Raw genomic sequence first — 14,596 nt, forward strand, 5'->3', positions numbered from 1 at the left:
TCATTGATAGACTGTAATTGGAATCATAACTATTATTTATTCAAATTGTATTAATACGTAAAAACCAAGTGCAACTTATATCATTGTTAAATCTTCTCTAATAAAACTAGTGAAACTTCAAAATCGTTAAAATTCACGGCTCCCGCTACATTGCGCGGGTACACAAATAGTATTTTATTAAGTAAAATGAATATTTTAGTACTAAAATCAATGTTATAATCTCCAAAATAGAGAACTCGTTGAAATCGAATATATTTTTCTTTTAGAGATTTTGAAATTTCATTCTCCATTTTAAAGAAGTTTTGAAAAATCTGTCGAAAATGTCAGTAAAAAGACAGTTTTGACATCATACTTAACGGATGGGACAGCCATACGTTATGAACAGGGACCAATTCCAAAATAAAATGCAAACGTCAAGGGTTCTTTATGTAATAAACAAAATTCATGTACAATTACGTAACTTTTACAAAAGTACATGGACCAAATGCATAATTCACTACAATAAAATATTAATTACAATTCAAAAGAAAAAGAATAGAAACCTTTAGCAAGTGGAAAAGCTTAACTGTTACAGAGCAGTGAGCAGCCTTTGAAGCCCATTTCCATACCCAGCACCATAAACACTCCCCCTGCTCCTCCTCCTCCTTTCTCCATAGATGTCTGCCTGCTAAATTCTTGATACAATACAGCACTCAAACATCTGTTGATTCCCCAAATCCTTTCCACAATCGATGAAGATTTTCATCTCTCTCACAAAATTTTCCCAATAATCGAGAAAAATGCTACTGTTTCTTTGTCCAGATTCATCATCCATGGCCACCGTTTAAACGTTTTCTACTAAATTCCTACCACTTGTTGTTCCTCCATTTCGAGAAGGAGCTTCAGATTTGGATCTCTCAAACGAATCGCATTGAAAACGAAGACATGGTGGATTTTGTCGTCTTTTTGAAGAATGTTCTAGTAGTATCTCTGGCAATGAATATTGGTTTGATTTGGAAAATAAGCTATAACAATGAAGAAACCCTATCTTCCAAATGGAGTAGCTGGGGAAATCTACAGCAGAAGCTTCATTTTCATGCCTTTGGTTGTAATGGCGACAGAAGAGAAGAAGAGGAGGCGCAGATTAGCAAGAACACGCAGCTACTGTCAACGACGTCGTCTGCTTCTGCTTCTGCTCCTGCTCCTCCTGAGATTCCAGATGGCGGGGAGAGTGTTGTCATCAATCTCGACCAGTAAGTGCTTGTCCCGCCGTACCTGAATATTATCGTTATATCAACATTTTGTAATCATATAACTTGCAAATATTTTCAATTTTTTTTATTTAAAATCAACTGTTACATATTTTGTACCCAAAAGTAGTTTTTTATATATATTTAAAATCAAAAATTGAAGAAAATACCTTCATTAATTAATTAATTTTATTCCCAAATTTTATTTTGTTTAAAGACTCGGCTTGAATGAATGAAGCCGATACGAGAAATCGAGCTGATGGGTTGTTGTTGTGTATACTAACGTGCGCCATATAAACATGCGCTTATGTCCGTAGACTGTAAGGCGGTGTTATGGATTCCGACGATGGATGGTAGTGGTACGGGGAGCCACCGGTGTTACATCCAAAATATTTACTTCCCGATTCTTGGGTCTGCGATTTCATGCTAACGTGCACTATGGGTTAATGTGCCTATTGTCGTCTTCCTTTCGTTTTCACGTACCCAATTTGTTTTTCTCTTTTTTTTTCTTTGTAATGGCCATTACCGCCACCACCGCCACCACTACCTCCACCACCGCCGCCCATCATTGCTTTTGCTTTCTTCCTGAACATCAATCTTTTCAACAACAATAATAATAAGATCATAACTTTTTCACTTTATTTAGTTTAATTAAAGCAACAAAAAGTAGAACCCGTTTCAATGATTTGCCCACTTTTATTTTTGGGTTTTTCTAACCCCACCCCCTCCTATGGGTGCATGTGAGGGGGTGAGATTGTGTAAAGGGGTGAGTATGTGAGGGTGAGAGTGAGGGAAAGTTGTGAGGGTGGGAGTGAGGGTTGGTGTGAGGAGGAGGGGTGAAAAGTGATGTAGGGGGTGGGGATATCAACCCCCTTATTTTTAAACCCAGACTGTATAATATATGTATATATATATATGTATGTATATATATATATATATATGTATGTTCTCCTGTTGATCGTTAATTATACCACTGTTTATGGGACTTGCTGCTCATGTGGTTGGTTAAAGTCCTGAAAGAACATGTTACCATGTCAGTCCCCTGCCCAACGTTATTTGACATGCATTAATCGGTTTATAAGAACTTTTGTCTATATGAGTTCCAAACAGTTTATAAGAACTTTGGTTATATGGAACTCTTGGGTCTCTATGTTTTGGTGTATATTTTGCATCGAGCTTGTTTTTATCAAACACTGGTTCCTTTAAACAAATATTGATAGAATCGAGTTCGAGCTTAGTCTAATACCATATAGTCAAAGATCTATCTTACATACCTAACTCCAAACAATATTAATATTAGGTGCACATTGGGATCTTTACACATGTTACCACGTCTCTTCTCTTTCCAGACCGTATTAGGATTCTTTCGCCAACCATTATGTATTATTTTACTATTTTCGGGTAATATGTGATGTTTTTTTAAAATCCAGTGGCGACCCAACGATGTATGAGAGCTTTTGGAAGCAAAAAGGCAAAGAGATAACGGTTGTGACTTCAGGTTGGCAGCACATAAGTTATTTTTCGGATGTAAAAAACGTTTGCTGGTTTTTGGAGCCACAGCTTGTGAGTGCAATCAGGAGGTTGCACAAAGTGGTTGGCAACGCGATCACCGAGGGTCGACATATTGTTGTGGGAACGGGTTCTTCACAACTTTATCAGGCTGCGCTTTACGCGCTCTCACCTCCCAACGCTCCACAGCCTATGAATGTGGTGTCTGCTGCTCCATTCTACTCGGTAAACTCTTTACTTATTATAAGCATTACTAGTTTCTACTTTGTATGAGTGACACCCTGTTGATTCAAATGAGAGATTGCTTATGCAAGTACAATTTATCCTACTTCATCAAAACAGATTAATCCTTACAGACAGCTTAATAGGTATAGAGCCTAATGGAAAAAAATAAAACAGCCCCTAAGACTTACACATGCTTTGATTACTATGAGCATGCTTTTCTGCAACTATTTTCTGATCACTTGTTGCGAAAGCAAAGTCACAAAAATATTTCTATATTCATATTGATGAGGCTTCATTAATGTCTTTCTCCTTGTGCTTACATTTCCATTAATGCCCGTGTTTGAATGGTGCCTGTGAGACATGTATTTGGATTTTAGATCACTCGCCTGCGAGTCACACAAATGTATTTACTGATTCCACGGGTTTCAAAGACAACTTAGCTTGCACTACACTTATATAGGGAAGATAACATGACTTTAAGAAGTCAAATCAATTAATATTCCAACTTAAATGAGATGCTACTTAGAATTCAAGCTACCTACAATGAGCATGATTTCTTTAATGTGATCATGGTTCAATGCACATGTGAGCTGACAATATAGAGATTAGAAGAACACCTTGTGGGCGTGATTTTAATTTGAGTTTTTATGATTGCTTGCAGTCGTATCCATTGATGACCGACTACCTGAAATCAGGGCTACACAAATGGGCAGGTGATGCAAATGAGTTTAATAAAGAAGAGCCCTACATTGAGCTCGTGACTTCTCCTAACAATCCTGATGGATTTACCAAGCAAGCTGTAGTAAAAGGAGACAAAGGGATTTTGATTCATGATCTTGCTTACTACTGGCCACAATATACACCGATTATATTACCTGCAGACTATGATATTATGCTCTTCACCGTGTCCAAAAGTACTGGCCATGCTGGTACGCGAATCGGGTAATTTCTTATTTCACCTTATTGGTAGTCCTGTTCCAGAAAAAATAAAACAGTTGTGTTGACCTTTTGTAGTCAAACAGACAGTTCTAAAAATTTCTACAACCAATGAGTTTTCTGTTGTTGTGAGGAAATTCTGAGAAGTACATTAAAACCAATAGAACATAAAAGATTGGGAATGTGGATTTGAAGAGAAGTCCCATTGACCTTGGAAGTCATAGATAAAAGGAATTACCTTTATTTTTGGTCTTTTTTGCAGCTGGGCTCTTGTTAAAGATAGAGAAGTTGCTAAGAAAATGACGACATTTATAGAGATCAACACCATCGGTGTGTCTAAAGATTCACAGATCCGAGCAGCAAAGATATTGCAAGCCGTATCTGATAGTTGTGATCATGCCAACCAGAAAGAAGCAGCTGAAAGCTTCTTCGACTATAGCTATAAGCACATGGAAGAAAGATGGAAGAAACTTAGAGAAGCGGTGAATAAGACACAACTTTTCAGCTTACCCAGTTTTTCAATGGAGACATGTTGTTTCAGTGGCCGGACTTTTGGACAGCTGCCTGGTAATTTCACAAGGAAAACTTCGACGACTAAGTATTAAAGAGAACGAGTAGACTCTGACAGTTTGTTTTCTTTGTATATATGTTTCTGTAGCGTTTGCTTGGTTAAAGTGCGAAGGAGGAGAAGTGGGTGATTGTGAAAGCTTCCTGCGGAAACATAAGATATACACGAGAGGTGGGAAGCATTTTGGGGCGAGCTCGGAATACACGAGGATCAGCATGCTGAGTCGAGATAGCGAATTTAAGCTCTTCACCGAGAGGCTGCCTGCAATTGTGTCTTGAAAGTCAAAATTTTTGTTTTACAAGATAATGGTTAGCCATAGGCCTGTGTAAAAAAAGATGTTTCCTTTTGTCTTGGTGATGTTATATGTATATGAATCTTTGGGTCATTTTTCGTTTTACATCTACAAAACCCTGGGTTCTGGATCTGAAGTAACAACAGGAAAGCAACATCATTCTTTATTCAAACAACATCAACATGAAATCCACCACAGGTGAACACTCGAAGCTTAGACTTATAGATACAGATTAGGCCCTAGCAGCAGAGTCTTGGGTCCTTTGGCCCACATCTTTCACTTTCTCACCCACATATCCAGCTGTGTCCTGAGCCCTCCGCTTTGCATAATCCATCGAATCTTGCAGCGACACACCACTGCCACTGCTACTGCTGCCACCCGTCTTCCTGAAATAGTTGAAGATGTAGGTCAGGGAAGACAAGGCCGTGATTCCGAAAGCTCCAGATGTTATAAATCCTGTGATCGCCAATGCGATGGATAGGGCCGCTGGGACTAGGATAGGGCTGAATATGACGAAAACCGGGGTGGCGATGGCGATGCCGATTAGGGTTACGGTGAGAGTGAGACCAGCGAGGAGGAAGCAGACGCCACCAACGGGGAAGAGTGTCAGGACTGCTAAGAGTTTTGATGTAGATTGTTGGTTGTAGTGTTGGCCCTTGGTGGTGTCCATGGGGTGGTGTTGCTGCTGGTATCCATAGTTGTGCGGCTGCCGGTGGTATTCCGCCATCGACGTACGATGAGAGAGTGAGAGTGGAAGGTGAAGGTGAAGGAAGTGGAGTATGTAAAGAGAGGGGAATGTAGACGCGTGGAATGAAAGGCGACAGATGTTATGTTAGAGATTGAGGTCTGCAAATTGCAATTGCATGCGATGGTTCCAGACAGACAAAAGCTAAAAATACACCTTATTCAACAAGCAATGAAGCCATGGTGTGTCAAGCAAGGTCATCATTGTCTCATTGATACTAAACTATTTCAAGCCACTTAACCTATACTTAAACCGTTGTGTTCGGGTGAAGTGGGTTCGGTCATAGACATATTTTGGTACATCAAAATATTAAGATATGTTCGGTATCTTGATTATCTTGTTTTATCTATTTATGATTTTTTTTTCATTTGATATGAGTTTTTTTCGTAATTTGCACACAAACACACACATATATCTAGGGACCTTCTTTCAGGGACGGACCTGTTTAGGTGGTATAGGTGGCACGTGCCCACCGTATTATTCCTCTGTCGAAGAGTGAAAAGTTTAGGTTTGTGAATGGTGCGACCGTATCGTTTTAGAATGTGTTATTGTATTATTCTTGAATCTTAAAATGGTGCAATTGAATCCCAAATAAACTGGAAGCCTAATTCTAAATTAAACCCAAATCAATTGGAAGCTCAATTCTGTAAATTAGAAGCCCAAATAAACTGAAATGGAAATAATAATATGTATCAAATACATATTAGACTTAAACACTAGTCAAAATATATATAACATATATTTTATTATCATATGTAAATTATTATTTCGATTGAATAATAATTTGCATGACAATTGTTTGAATTAAAAAAATAATCAAATCACATTCGATCGTACGATTGAGGTTAATTTGCTTGTATGTGTGTGATCCTTTGGGATCGTGTATCATTAACCGTATCGTCAAGTTTAGTGTCATGGGCATATAGATTCAATATTATTATCAACCGATTGTAATAACAGTGACATAACCAGGAGCTAGATATATTTGCTAATAAGGGTGGCAAAATCAGGAACTTGGTATATTTGGTAATAAGGGTGGAAAAATCAGAAGTTAGGTATACTGGATGAGAGTGACATAACCAATTTATGGAATGATGATCTTTTTATCATGAGTTATTGTTATCACATCTTTATGATGCGATGGGGTTAAATTTTTAACGCATGTGTTTAATGCGATGAGTTTGAGATGGATGAATTGGGTTGTTTTTATCGCATTCTTATGGTGCGATAAATGATGTTATCGCATCTTTATGATGCGACAAATGAGTTTATCGCATCTAGTGGATGTGTCAAGTTGAGGTGATCGCATATGTTGGATGCAACAAGTTGGGTTATCGCATCTACAGGGCCGGCCCTGAGATTTTGGATGCCCACGGCGGAAAGTAAAAAAAATGCCCCTTATACGTGTAAATAAAAACCAAAATAAACTATTTGAATGGTTTTTGAACCTAGTCAATGTAACAAAAAAGTGCCCCTTATATATAACAAAAATGATGCAACGGGAAAGACATAAACCAAAACCCCGTGTAACAAAAGATAAAGTACATAAACGATGTCTTCTTGCGTTTTTTGAAGCAAAAATATCTATCACTTCGTCATAACTAATATTAGCTAAAAACTTATTCTCAATACTCAAGATTGCTAACCCGTTCAATCTTTCTTGACTCATGGTAGACCGTAGATATGACTTCAACAACTTTAACTTTAAAAAACTTCTTTCCGCAGATGTTACGGTCACCAGTACGGTCAATAGTATCCTGTAAGCAAGCAAGACATGTGGAAACATGTCCATTTTCTTTGCGAACTCTATAATTTACATCGATGTCCAAGGATTTCCACTTTTAGATGCCTCTTCTGGTAGCATTCCCTGCAAAATTTGTAACTCCATAAACAAATATTCGCCATCAATATCAGAATCATTACCATTTGTTAAAGCAAGTTTAAGGTTCAAACAACATTTTTTTAACTCGTCATCATGTAAAGTTACCAAATTTCGCCCATCAAACAAGAAGCCAAACATAGATTCAAATTCTTGCATTTGTTCAAATCTGGTTCGTAACTGCAAAAGAGCCATATCAACTAAAACAAGAAAATAATCAGTTCTAAATGTCTCTTGAGCGGATTGTTGTTCTCTCTTCGTATTTGGAATTTCATCAAATTGTTTTTTCCTTGAGAAAAAACGTTTTACAGCAAACTCAAGTTCAATTCCAATATTACTTGCAATCTCTTTAGCTTCACGAATGGCACATATAAACCCGCTTTCCCTATATTTTTCAAAATATTCAACTAATCCCTTTAGATTTTGTATTGCAACATCAAGAAGCATATCTTTAGACTGTAACTTCTTGCTAACTAAATTAATTATATACAGAATTTCATGCCAAATAACCAAACTTATAATAAACTCAAAACTTGAAAGCTCACCATTAACCAAAGACTCGGCTTCCCTACACACTCTTCCATCCTCACTTACTTGAGCCAATTGTACTAAAGCATCTCTAATTTGGCCAACTTGATTTTTGATAGCTTTAACACTTTCAATATGACTTTCCCATCGAGTAGCAGATAAAGATTTCAAAGTCAAATCATCAATATAWTCTAATAAAACAGTCCATCTCTTTGTAGAATTAGAAAAGACATTGTATATGGCTTGCAAGTACCAAAAAAGGTTTTTGCTTTGTGACAAGAATTTGCCATATCACATAAAACTAAATTAAGACTATGACAACCACATGGCATATAAAAGGCTCTAGGATTTATATCAAGTAATCTTTTTTGCACACCTTGATGTTTCCCTTTCATATTAAAGTCATTGTCATACCCTTGTCCCCGCACATAATTGATATCCAAATCAAGTGATTTCAAAACATYTTGTAATACATTAAAAAGTCCTAAACCAGATGTATCTTCTACCACCAAAAACTCTAAAAATAACTCTTCTACTTGTATAGGAGAGCTAGACACGTCAACACATCTTAAAATCAAAGTCATTTGTTCTTGATGACTTGCATCCGGAGTACAATCAAGAATAACTGAAAAATATTTTGCCTCTTTGATCTTTCTAATGATTGCACTCTTAACATTAGATGCCAACATGTCAATCAATTCATTTTGAATTTTGTGGCTAAGATAATGATAATGAATTTTTTTTCTTTAATACGTTGAAAGTGTTGTTTCATAACTGGATCAAATTCATCAATCATTTCAATTAAGCCCAAGAAGTTACCATTAGATTCCTCAAAAAGTTTTTCATTTTTCCCACGAAAAGCTATATTATTCTTTGCTAGACATTTAACAACAATAATAATTCTAACCAAAACTTCTTTCCAGTGATAGGTATCCTTTTTTATTAAATCTTGTAGCTCTTTATCAAGTGTTTCATTTTTACTCAATCTCAATCGCAATTCGGACCAAATTCCCAAGCTAGTCATATGCTCAATGCTATTTTCATGAGTGTTTAATCGTTGACCAAGATGTTTCCAATCACTTAATCCAACACTTGCTAATTGGCTTTTTGACCGGCCTTTTTTGAAAAGTTTGCAACAAAAACAAAAGACTTTATCTAGCTCTTTTGAATAAACTAAACACTTTCTATCATGACAATTAACATTGCGTAACTTACGAACATAAAATTCATCAGAGAAGTGTCTACCTATATTATCTCTAGGGAAATTGATGTTAGTTTCCCTAATAGGCCCTTTTTGAACAAGCAAATCTTTCATTTTAGAATTTAGCATATCCCAAATTCTCGGATCAAATATATTCAAACGAACATCACTAGAAGCATTTATATCACAAGCATTTTCATCATCACAAGCACAAACATTTTCATCACTAACATTTTCATCTGCATCAAAAGCATTTGTATCACAAGCATTTTCATTTTTATCACTAGTATTTTCATCACAAACATTTGCATCACAAGTAATTTCATTTTTATCACTACCATTTGCATCACAAGCATTTTCATTTTTATCACTAGCATTTTCAGAAACATTTGGTTGTCTAACAATAAATTTATTTAAAGATCCTTGCAAAGATTGAGCAATTTCTTCTTGCCTTTTTTTTCTTTTCCTATTTTGAGCACCCGATGGTTGTGATCGAGGCAACATAACTTAAGTAGTTAAATTGTTAAACACATATACAAGATAAAGAATAGAAAGATAACACCTGGATTTGGTACTTCGTGGTTTGTGTTGTGAAATTGCCAAGAAAGTGGAACTGTTAAGCAACCTAGACAAATTGATAAACGAGAAAATATAAGCATCTGTAAAACAGCCCTAACCCCTAAGTTAAAGTATTAAACATAAGATTAAGCATCTATAAAAGTTAAAACATTAACAAATGGTGAAACAAAATTCATCAGTGAGTCAAACTCAAACATAAGCAATTGACAATTGTCCAACAAAGCAAGTCACCACTGTCCACTCACCAATTTCACAGAATCACATCTAAGCCTAGTTTCATAACTTCATTATTAGGTTTCCAATCAAACAAAATTAAAAACTTAAAAAATAAAATAAGTAATATAATAGTTAAATTTCACATAATCACCCTAACTCCCTAAGTAACTAAGTTAAAAATAAAGTCATAATTCATAAAGACTTAAATAGTTAAATACTTAAATACTTAAAAATTAAAATGTTAAATGAATCAGGAATCCTAACCTCAAATCAACACAAGTCAGGGCAGAGGGGCAGAGGGCGAAACCGCGAAGGGCAAAGCCGCAAAGGGCGAGGCCGCGAAGGGCGACGGGCGACGGCCGGAGAGGCGGAGAGCGAGAGTGCGACGGCCGGAGAGGCGACGAGTGCGAGAGAAGAGCGATTTCGATTTCGATTTGACTATTGAGAGTGAAGTCGTGAACGAGTCCACAGAATGAAGCGAGAGTCTAGATGCAGATCAACAGATGGACTGATAACTCTAACGGACTAAGGTAGTAGGCTAACGGTAACATTTTTAGGCCCAAGTAAAAACTGAACCTATATATATATACATTGGGCTTTTGAATTTTTGATGCCCTTGGGCTTTATGCTGCCCTGGGCCGTCGCCCCTTGAGCTTATGCCCAAGGCCGGCCCTGCGCATCTATTGGATGCGACAAAAATGTGTTATCGCGTCAATGAGATATAACAAGTTGGTGTTCTGAGTGTTTAATGCAACAAGATTGGATAAGTTATCGCATCAATGAGATACAACAAGATTGTATAATACTCGGTTTTGTTATGTGCATTTTTGCATGCCAAAGATGAAGCTTTGGATAAGTTCAAAATTTACAAAACCCCGAAGTTGAATTACAATTGGGTAGTTCAATTAAATGTCTTAGAATTGACTAAAGAGAGGTATGGATCCCCAATATTTTCAATCAGTTGGTATTATCCATGAGACAACCGCACCACACACACCCCCAACTCGATGCTTTCTTACTCGGGATTGAGTGAGAGATTTTAGGTAGAGGCTATGTTAACGGCTTGTTATGTATTAAATAGGGTTCCAAATAATTGAACAAAACAACCCTATATGAGCTTTGGTTCAAGAAAATCCTGAATTTGAGGTATTTTCGAATTTGGGGTTGTCGAGATATTGTAAAACTACCTGAAACTAAAAGGAAAACTTTGGGTGAACATGAAATTGATTGTATATTAATTGGATATGCAGAAAATTCCAAGGCTTATACATAGAACCTAATGATTCGGTGTCGGTTAACACCGTAATTGAGTCGCAGGATGCAATTTTTGATGAAATGCGATTTTCATCAATACAAAGGCCTAAGGACTTGATTCCTAGTACTAGTAAAATACAAAATCCAGAAAGTTTAGATGGTATTTCTGATCTGGAAATATGACAGGTCCGAAAAAGCAAAAGAGGTTTGAGTTGCCAAAAATTTTGGCCCCGACCTCCAACTGTATTTAGTGGAAGGTTCAAGAGAAGAGATTGGACTTCAATACTATTATTGTTATGGCATTGAAGATGATCCAAAGACTTTCAAAGAGGATATGGAGCCTCGGGATGTCGCCTTTTGGAAGGAAGTAATTGATGATGAAAAGTCATCAATACTTGAGAATAGCATTTGGGTGTTATCTGATTTGCCTCCCGGTTCTAAATCACTTGGATGCAAATGGATTTTTAGAAGGAAAATGAAAATTGATGAGACAAATGATAAATTCAAGGCTCGTTTCGTCATTCAAGGGTTTAGGCAAAAATCTAGAATTGACTATTTTGATACTTGGGACAACACATAAGTACAACAAATATAACAAGAATTCTCTACAATGATCATGTAGAACCCAAATGAGATCAATATAACCTAATAAAATTGAATTAATTAGTGTTAAAAAGATTATATATTGTTAAAATACATATGAAATTTCTTGGGGAAAATTGGATTTGGGTTGATTAGTTCTCTGACGTATTTCGTCGAACAGGTTACGTGCAAGGAAAATGTCACCATTGATTAGATAACAAGACAAGATCTTTAAGCGTTTGTTTGAATAGTATTAGTAAATGGTTTCCACATATGAACATAAAACCTCAAAGATTTAGGTAAATCTTTCTTCCACAAATCCAAATTAGGCAATGATCCTGTAACAGCGATTGAGCTATCATCGTCATTGCTTCCAAGATTCAAAACCCACACCTCACCTGGAAACACCTTCTCCATGGCCTTCAATGTCTCCTGCATAATTACTTTCCCATCTCTCCTGGAATCCTCTGCTTCCACACAACTCCCTCCAACATTTACCATAATCCTCCCACCTTCCTTCAACTTCTTCTTCATCTTCATCCATGTATCCGGATCCTGGAGCTCCGGAATCACACACCCTTTGCTAAACAAATCAACCAACAAACCCGAAAACCCAGAATCCATGTTAGCACTCAACGCATTGCCGACGTAGATAAAAAGCCTATCTGGGAATTGCCTTTCGAGTTTGGAGAGGCCGAAAAATTCTCTCCCAACAGCGATTACAGCCGGGTCAAGCTCCCATCCATGGACCACGCCTTGAGGGTACAACTCCAATATCAATTTGGCAGCCGAGCCGGCTCCGAAGCCAAGAATTCCCAAGGGTCCAGGAGGTAAAATGGGTGGAAATGTGGCAAAGACGTCGAAGTAGGTGCCGGTGAGTAGTTTGAGAAGGAAGGAGATGCTGTGAATATTGCCCGGTGCATCGAGTAAGAGGAGTCTGGAACCGGCAAAAGGGTGGTCCGATTTTCGGGAAACTTCGAGGACCCTGATGAAGTTGTGCCTGGATTTGAACTTTGCTAGGGTTTTGACAAGGTCGGTCGGAATTCCGTCGTCGTGGTTTTTGGCGGAGGAGATGTGGGATCTGAGTGTCAGGAATTTAGGTTTGGATGAGAAAGGATAGGGATAGGGGAGAACTTGAGGAATGGATGGTTGGAATTTGAGGGAAATCATGGCTGCCGCCATTGCTGTCTTTCCTACCATCTGAGGAGTTTTTCAGGAAATCGCTGCAGTTTTAAGGGGAATTCTAAGGGGGTGTTTGGGTAAGCTTTTCAAACTGACTTATTAACTTATTTCAGTTCGGTACCGGAGATAAGTCATTTTGGAGTGTTTGGGTAAAAAAAAAAAAATGCTTATACCGGTACCAAACCGGTAATAAGTCGTTTTTGATAAGTCAATCTCCCCTGACTTATCAAAATCAACTTATTAACAATTTACCATTTTAACCCTTACCCTCTCAAGCGACCGACTGATGAATTAGGGTTTGTGAAATCGAACCAGAGAATCTCAAACCAGAGAAATCGAGGTCTGTCCATCTCACCAAAGCCTCTGTGAAGCCTGTGAAATCGAATCGAATGTCATCTTGGAGACGGATGTCGTCTTGGAGACGGAAATCGGTGCCAAGAAACTCGCCGATGCAGTGAAACTCGGGGAGAAACCACTCACAGGGTCTCGCGATGACAACCTCTTCCACGGTGAGGATGGAGACGATGAACAGGAGGTTGGAGAAAATAGGGTTGGAGTGATGAGGATGGAGAGGAATTTGGAGAAAATAGGGTTTGGAGTGCGAGGATGGAGACGATGAACAGGAGGTTGATTGGAGGACCTTTTTGGTAATTTTACATCTATAAGCCAAATTTGCCAAACACTAAAAACCAACTTATCAACTTATTGCTTTTTGATACCGTTATAAGCTAATCCAAACACTTTTTACAAAACTCCAGTTTGATACCACATAAGTTAATAAGCACTTTTACAAAAAAGCATAAGTTGTTTTAAATAAGCAATCCCAAACACCCCCTAAAATTAATTATCAATAATTATTTTTCACAAGATGCTTTATTTTTTATTCCAATTATGATATTTCAAAGCTATAATTAATAATTTTAAAATCAAGTATTTACTAAATAAATCCTACATTTTCTAAAATATGTCAAAAGTATAAAAATCTTATTCAAGTCTTATATCTTATTTTTATCTATCAATTACGTGGAATTTTAAATTTATTAAAAATAATAATGTAGCTGGGATCGAAAAAACAAAAGGTCTGAAGACTCGATATATTTGTATTCTTTTTGGTTTGGTTTCTTTTGTAAGGATGTGGTTGTCATCCACTCGTTTGATCTCATGCTAATATCATTTTGTTCATTTAGCAAAGTGTGTCTTGTTGCGTTATGAGGAATGTGGAATTGTGTAACTCAGTCACTTTTAGATTGAACGTTTATCGGTAAAAGTTATCATCCTCACATTTTTGGGTAACATTTTCGGATATCAGAATGAATTGTTAGTAAGCTCTACTCGGGTAAGAGTATTCTCCCTCACTTATAGGGTAAGAGTCTCGATCTTTGCTTACCAAATAATATTCTCAATCTTTATTATGTTCAATCAATAAGATAAGTAATAACAGTAAGCGTTTACTCGAGAAATACTTAATATTCGACCATTAATCTAATCTAATGGGCATTACTATTTAAGTAAGTTATAGCATTAGGAATTATTAAAAAAGTTGACGTTGATGCCTAGATAATTCATTTAAAATTATGGACTACCAATCCTTGTCGTGTGTGCGCTCTCAACAATGACTCGAGGTCCACTCCAATCCAAAAAAACGTTAAAAAAAACTTTGTAATTAAAAAG

The 14,596-nt window shown here is 37.0% G+C and overlaps 3 protein-coding genes and 1 long non-coding RNA gene across 4 annotated transcripts; 1 reads left to right on the plus strand and 3 right to left on the minus strand.

Moving 5' to 3' along the window:
* The first annotated feature begins 484 nt into the window (after window positions 1–484).
* LOC112509490 (tryptophan aminotransferase-related protein 2) lies at window positions 485–4,851 on the plus strand. The gene is made up of 5 exons (XM_025114474.1): window positions 485–1,232; window positions 2,660–2,963; window positions 3,625–3,905; window positions 4,162–4,466; window positions 4,558–4,851. Exons 1-5 carry the CDS (start codon window positions 925–927, stop codon window positions 4,743–4,745), a joined length of 1,386 nt encoding a protein of 461 aa, XP_024970242.1. The 5' UTR covers window positions 485–924; the 3' UTR covers window positions 4,746–4,851.
* Window positions 3,272–4,368, minus strand: LOC112509492. The gene is made up of 3 exons (XR_003068834.1): window positions 4,138–4,368; window positions 3,839–3,935; window positions 3,272–3,349 (listed from the first exon to the last, which is right to left on the minus strand). It is a non-coding gene; the product is annotated as an uncharacterized LOC112509492 (long non-coding RNA).
* A 41-nt stretch (window positions 4,852–4,892) lies between the features above and the next one.
* LOC112509491 (oleosin 16.4 kDa-like) lies at window positions 4,893–5,517 on the minus strand. Its single transcript, XM_025114475.1, has one exon. It carries the CDS (start codon window positions 5,484–5,486, stop codon window positions 4,992–4,994), a length of 495 nt encoding a protein of 164 aa, XP_024970243.1. The 5' UTR covers window positions 5,487–5,517; the 3' UTR covers window positions 4,893–4,991.
* Window positions 5,518–11,930: 6,413 nt separating this feature from the next.
* Window positions 11,931–12,967, minus strand: LOC112509679. The gene has a single exon (XM_025114763.1). It carries the CDS (start codon window positions 12,941–12,943, stop codon window positions 11,975–11,977), a length of 969 nt encoding a protein of 322 aa, XP_024970531.1. The 5' UTR covers window positions 12,944–12,967; the 3' UTR covers window positions 11,931–11,974.
* Between the last annotated feature and the right edge of the window lie 1,629 nt (window positions 12,968–14,596).

This window comes from Cynara cardunculus, assembly GCF_001531365.2.
Source record: "Cynara cardunculus var. scolymus isolate 2C chromosome LG 3, CcrdV1, whole genome shotgun sequence".
Classification (NCBI taxonomy): Eukaryota; Viridiplantae; Streptophyta; class Magnoliopsida; order Asterales; family Asteraceae; genus Cynara; species Cynara cardunculus.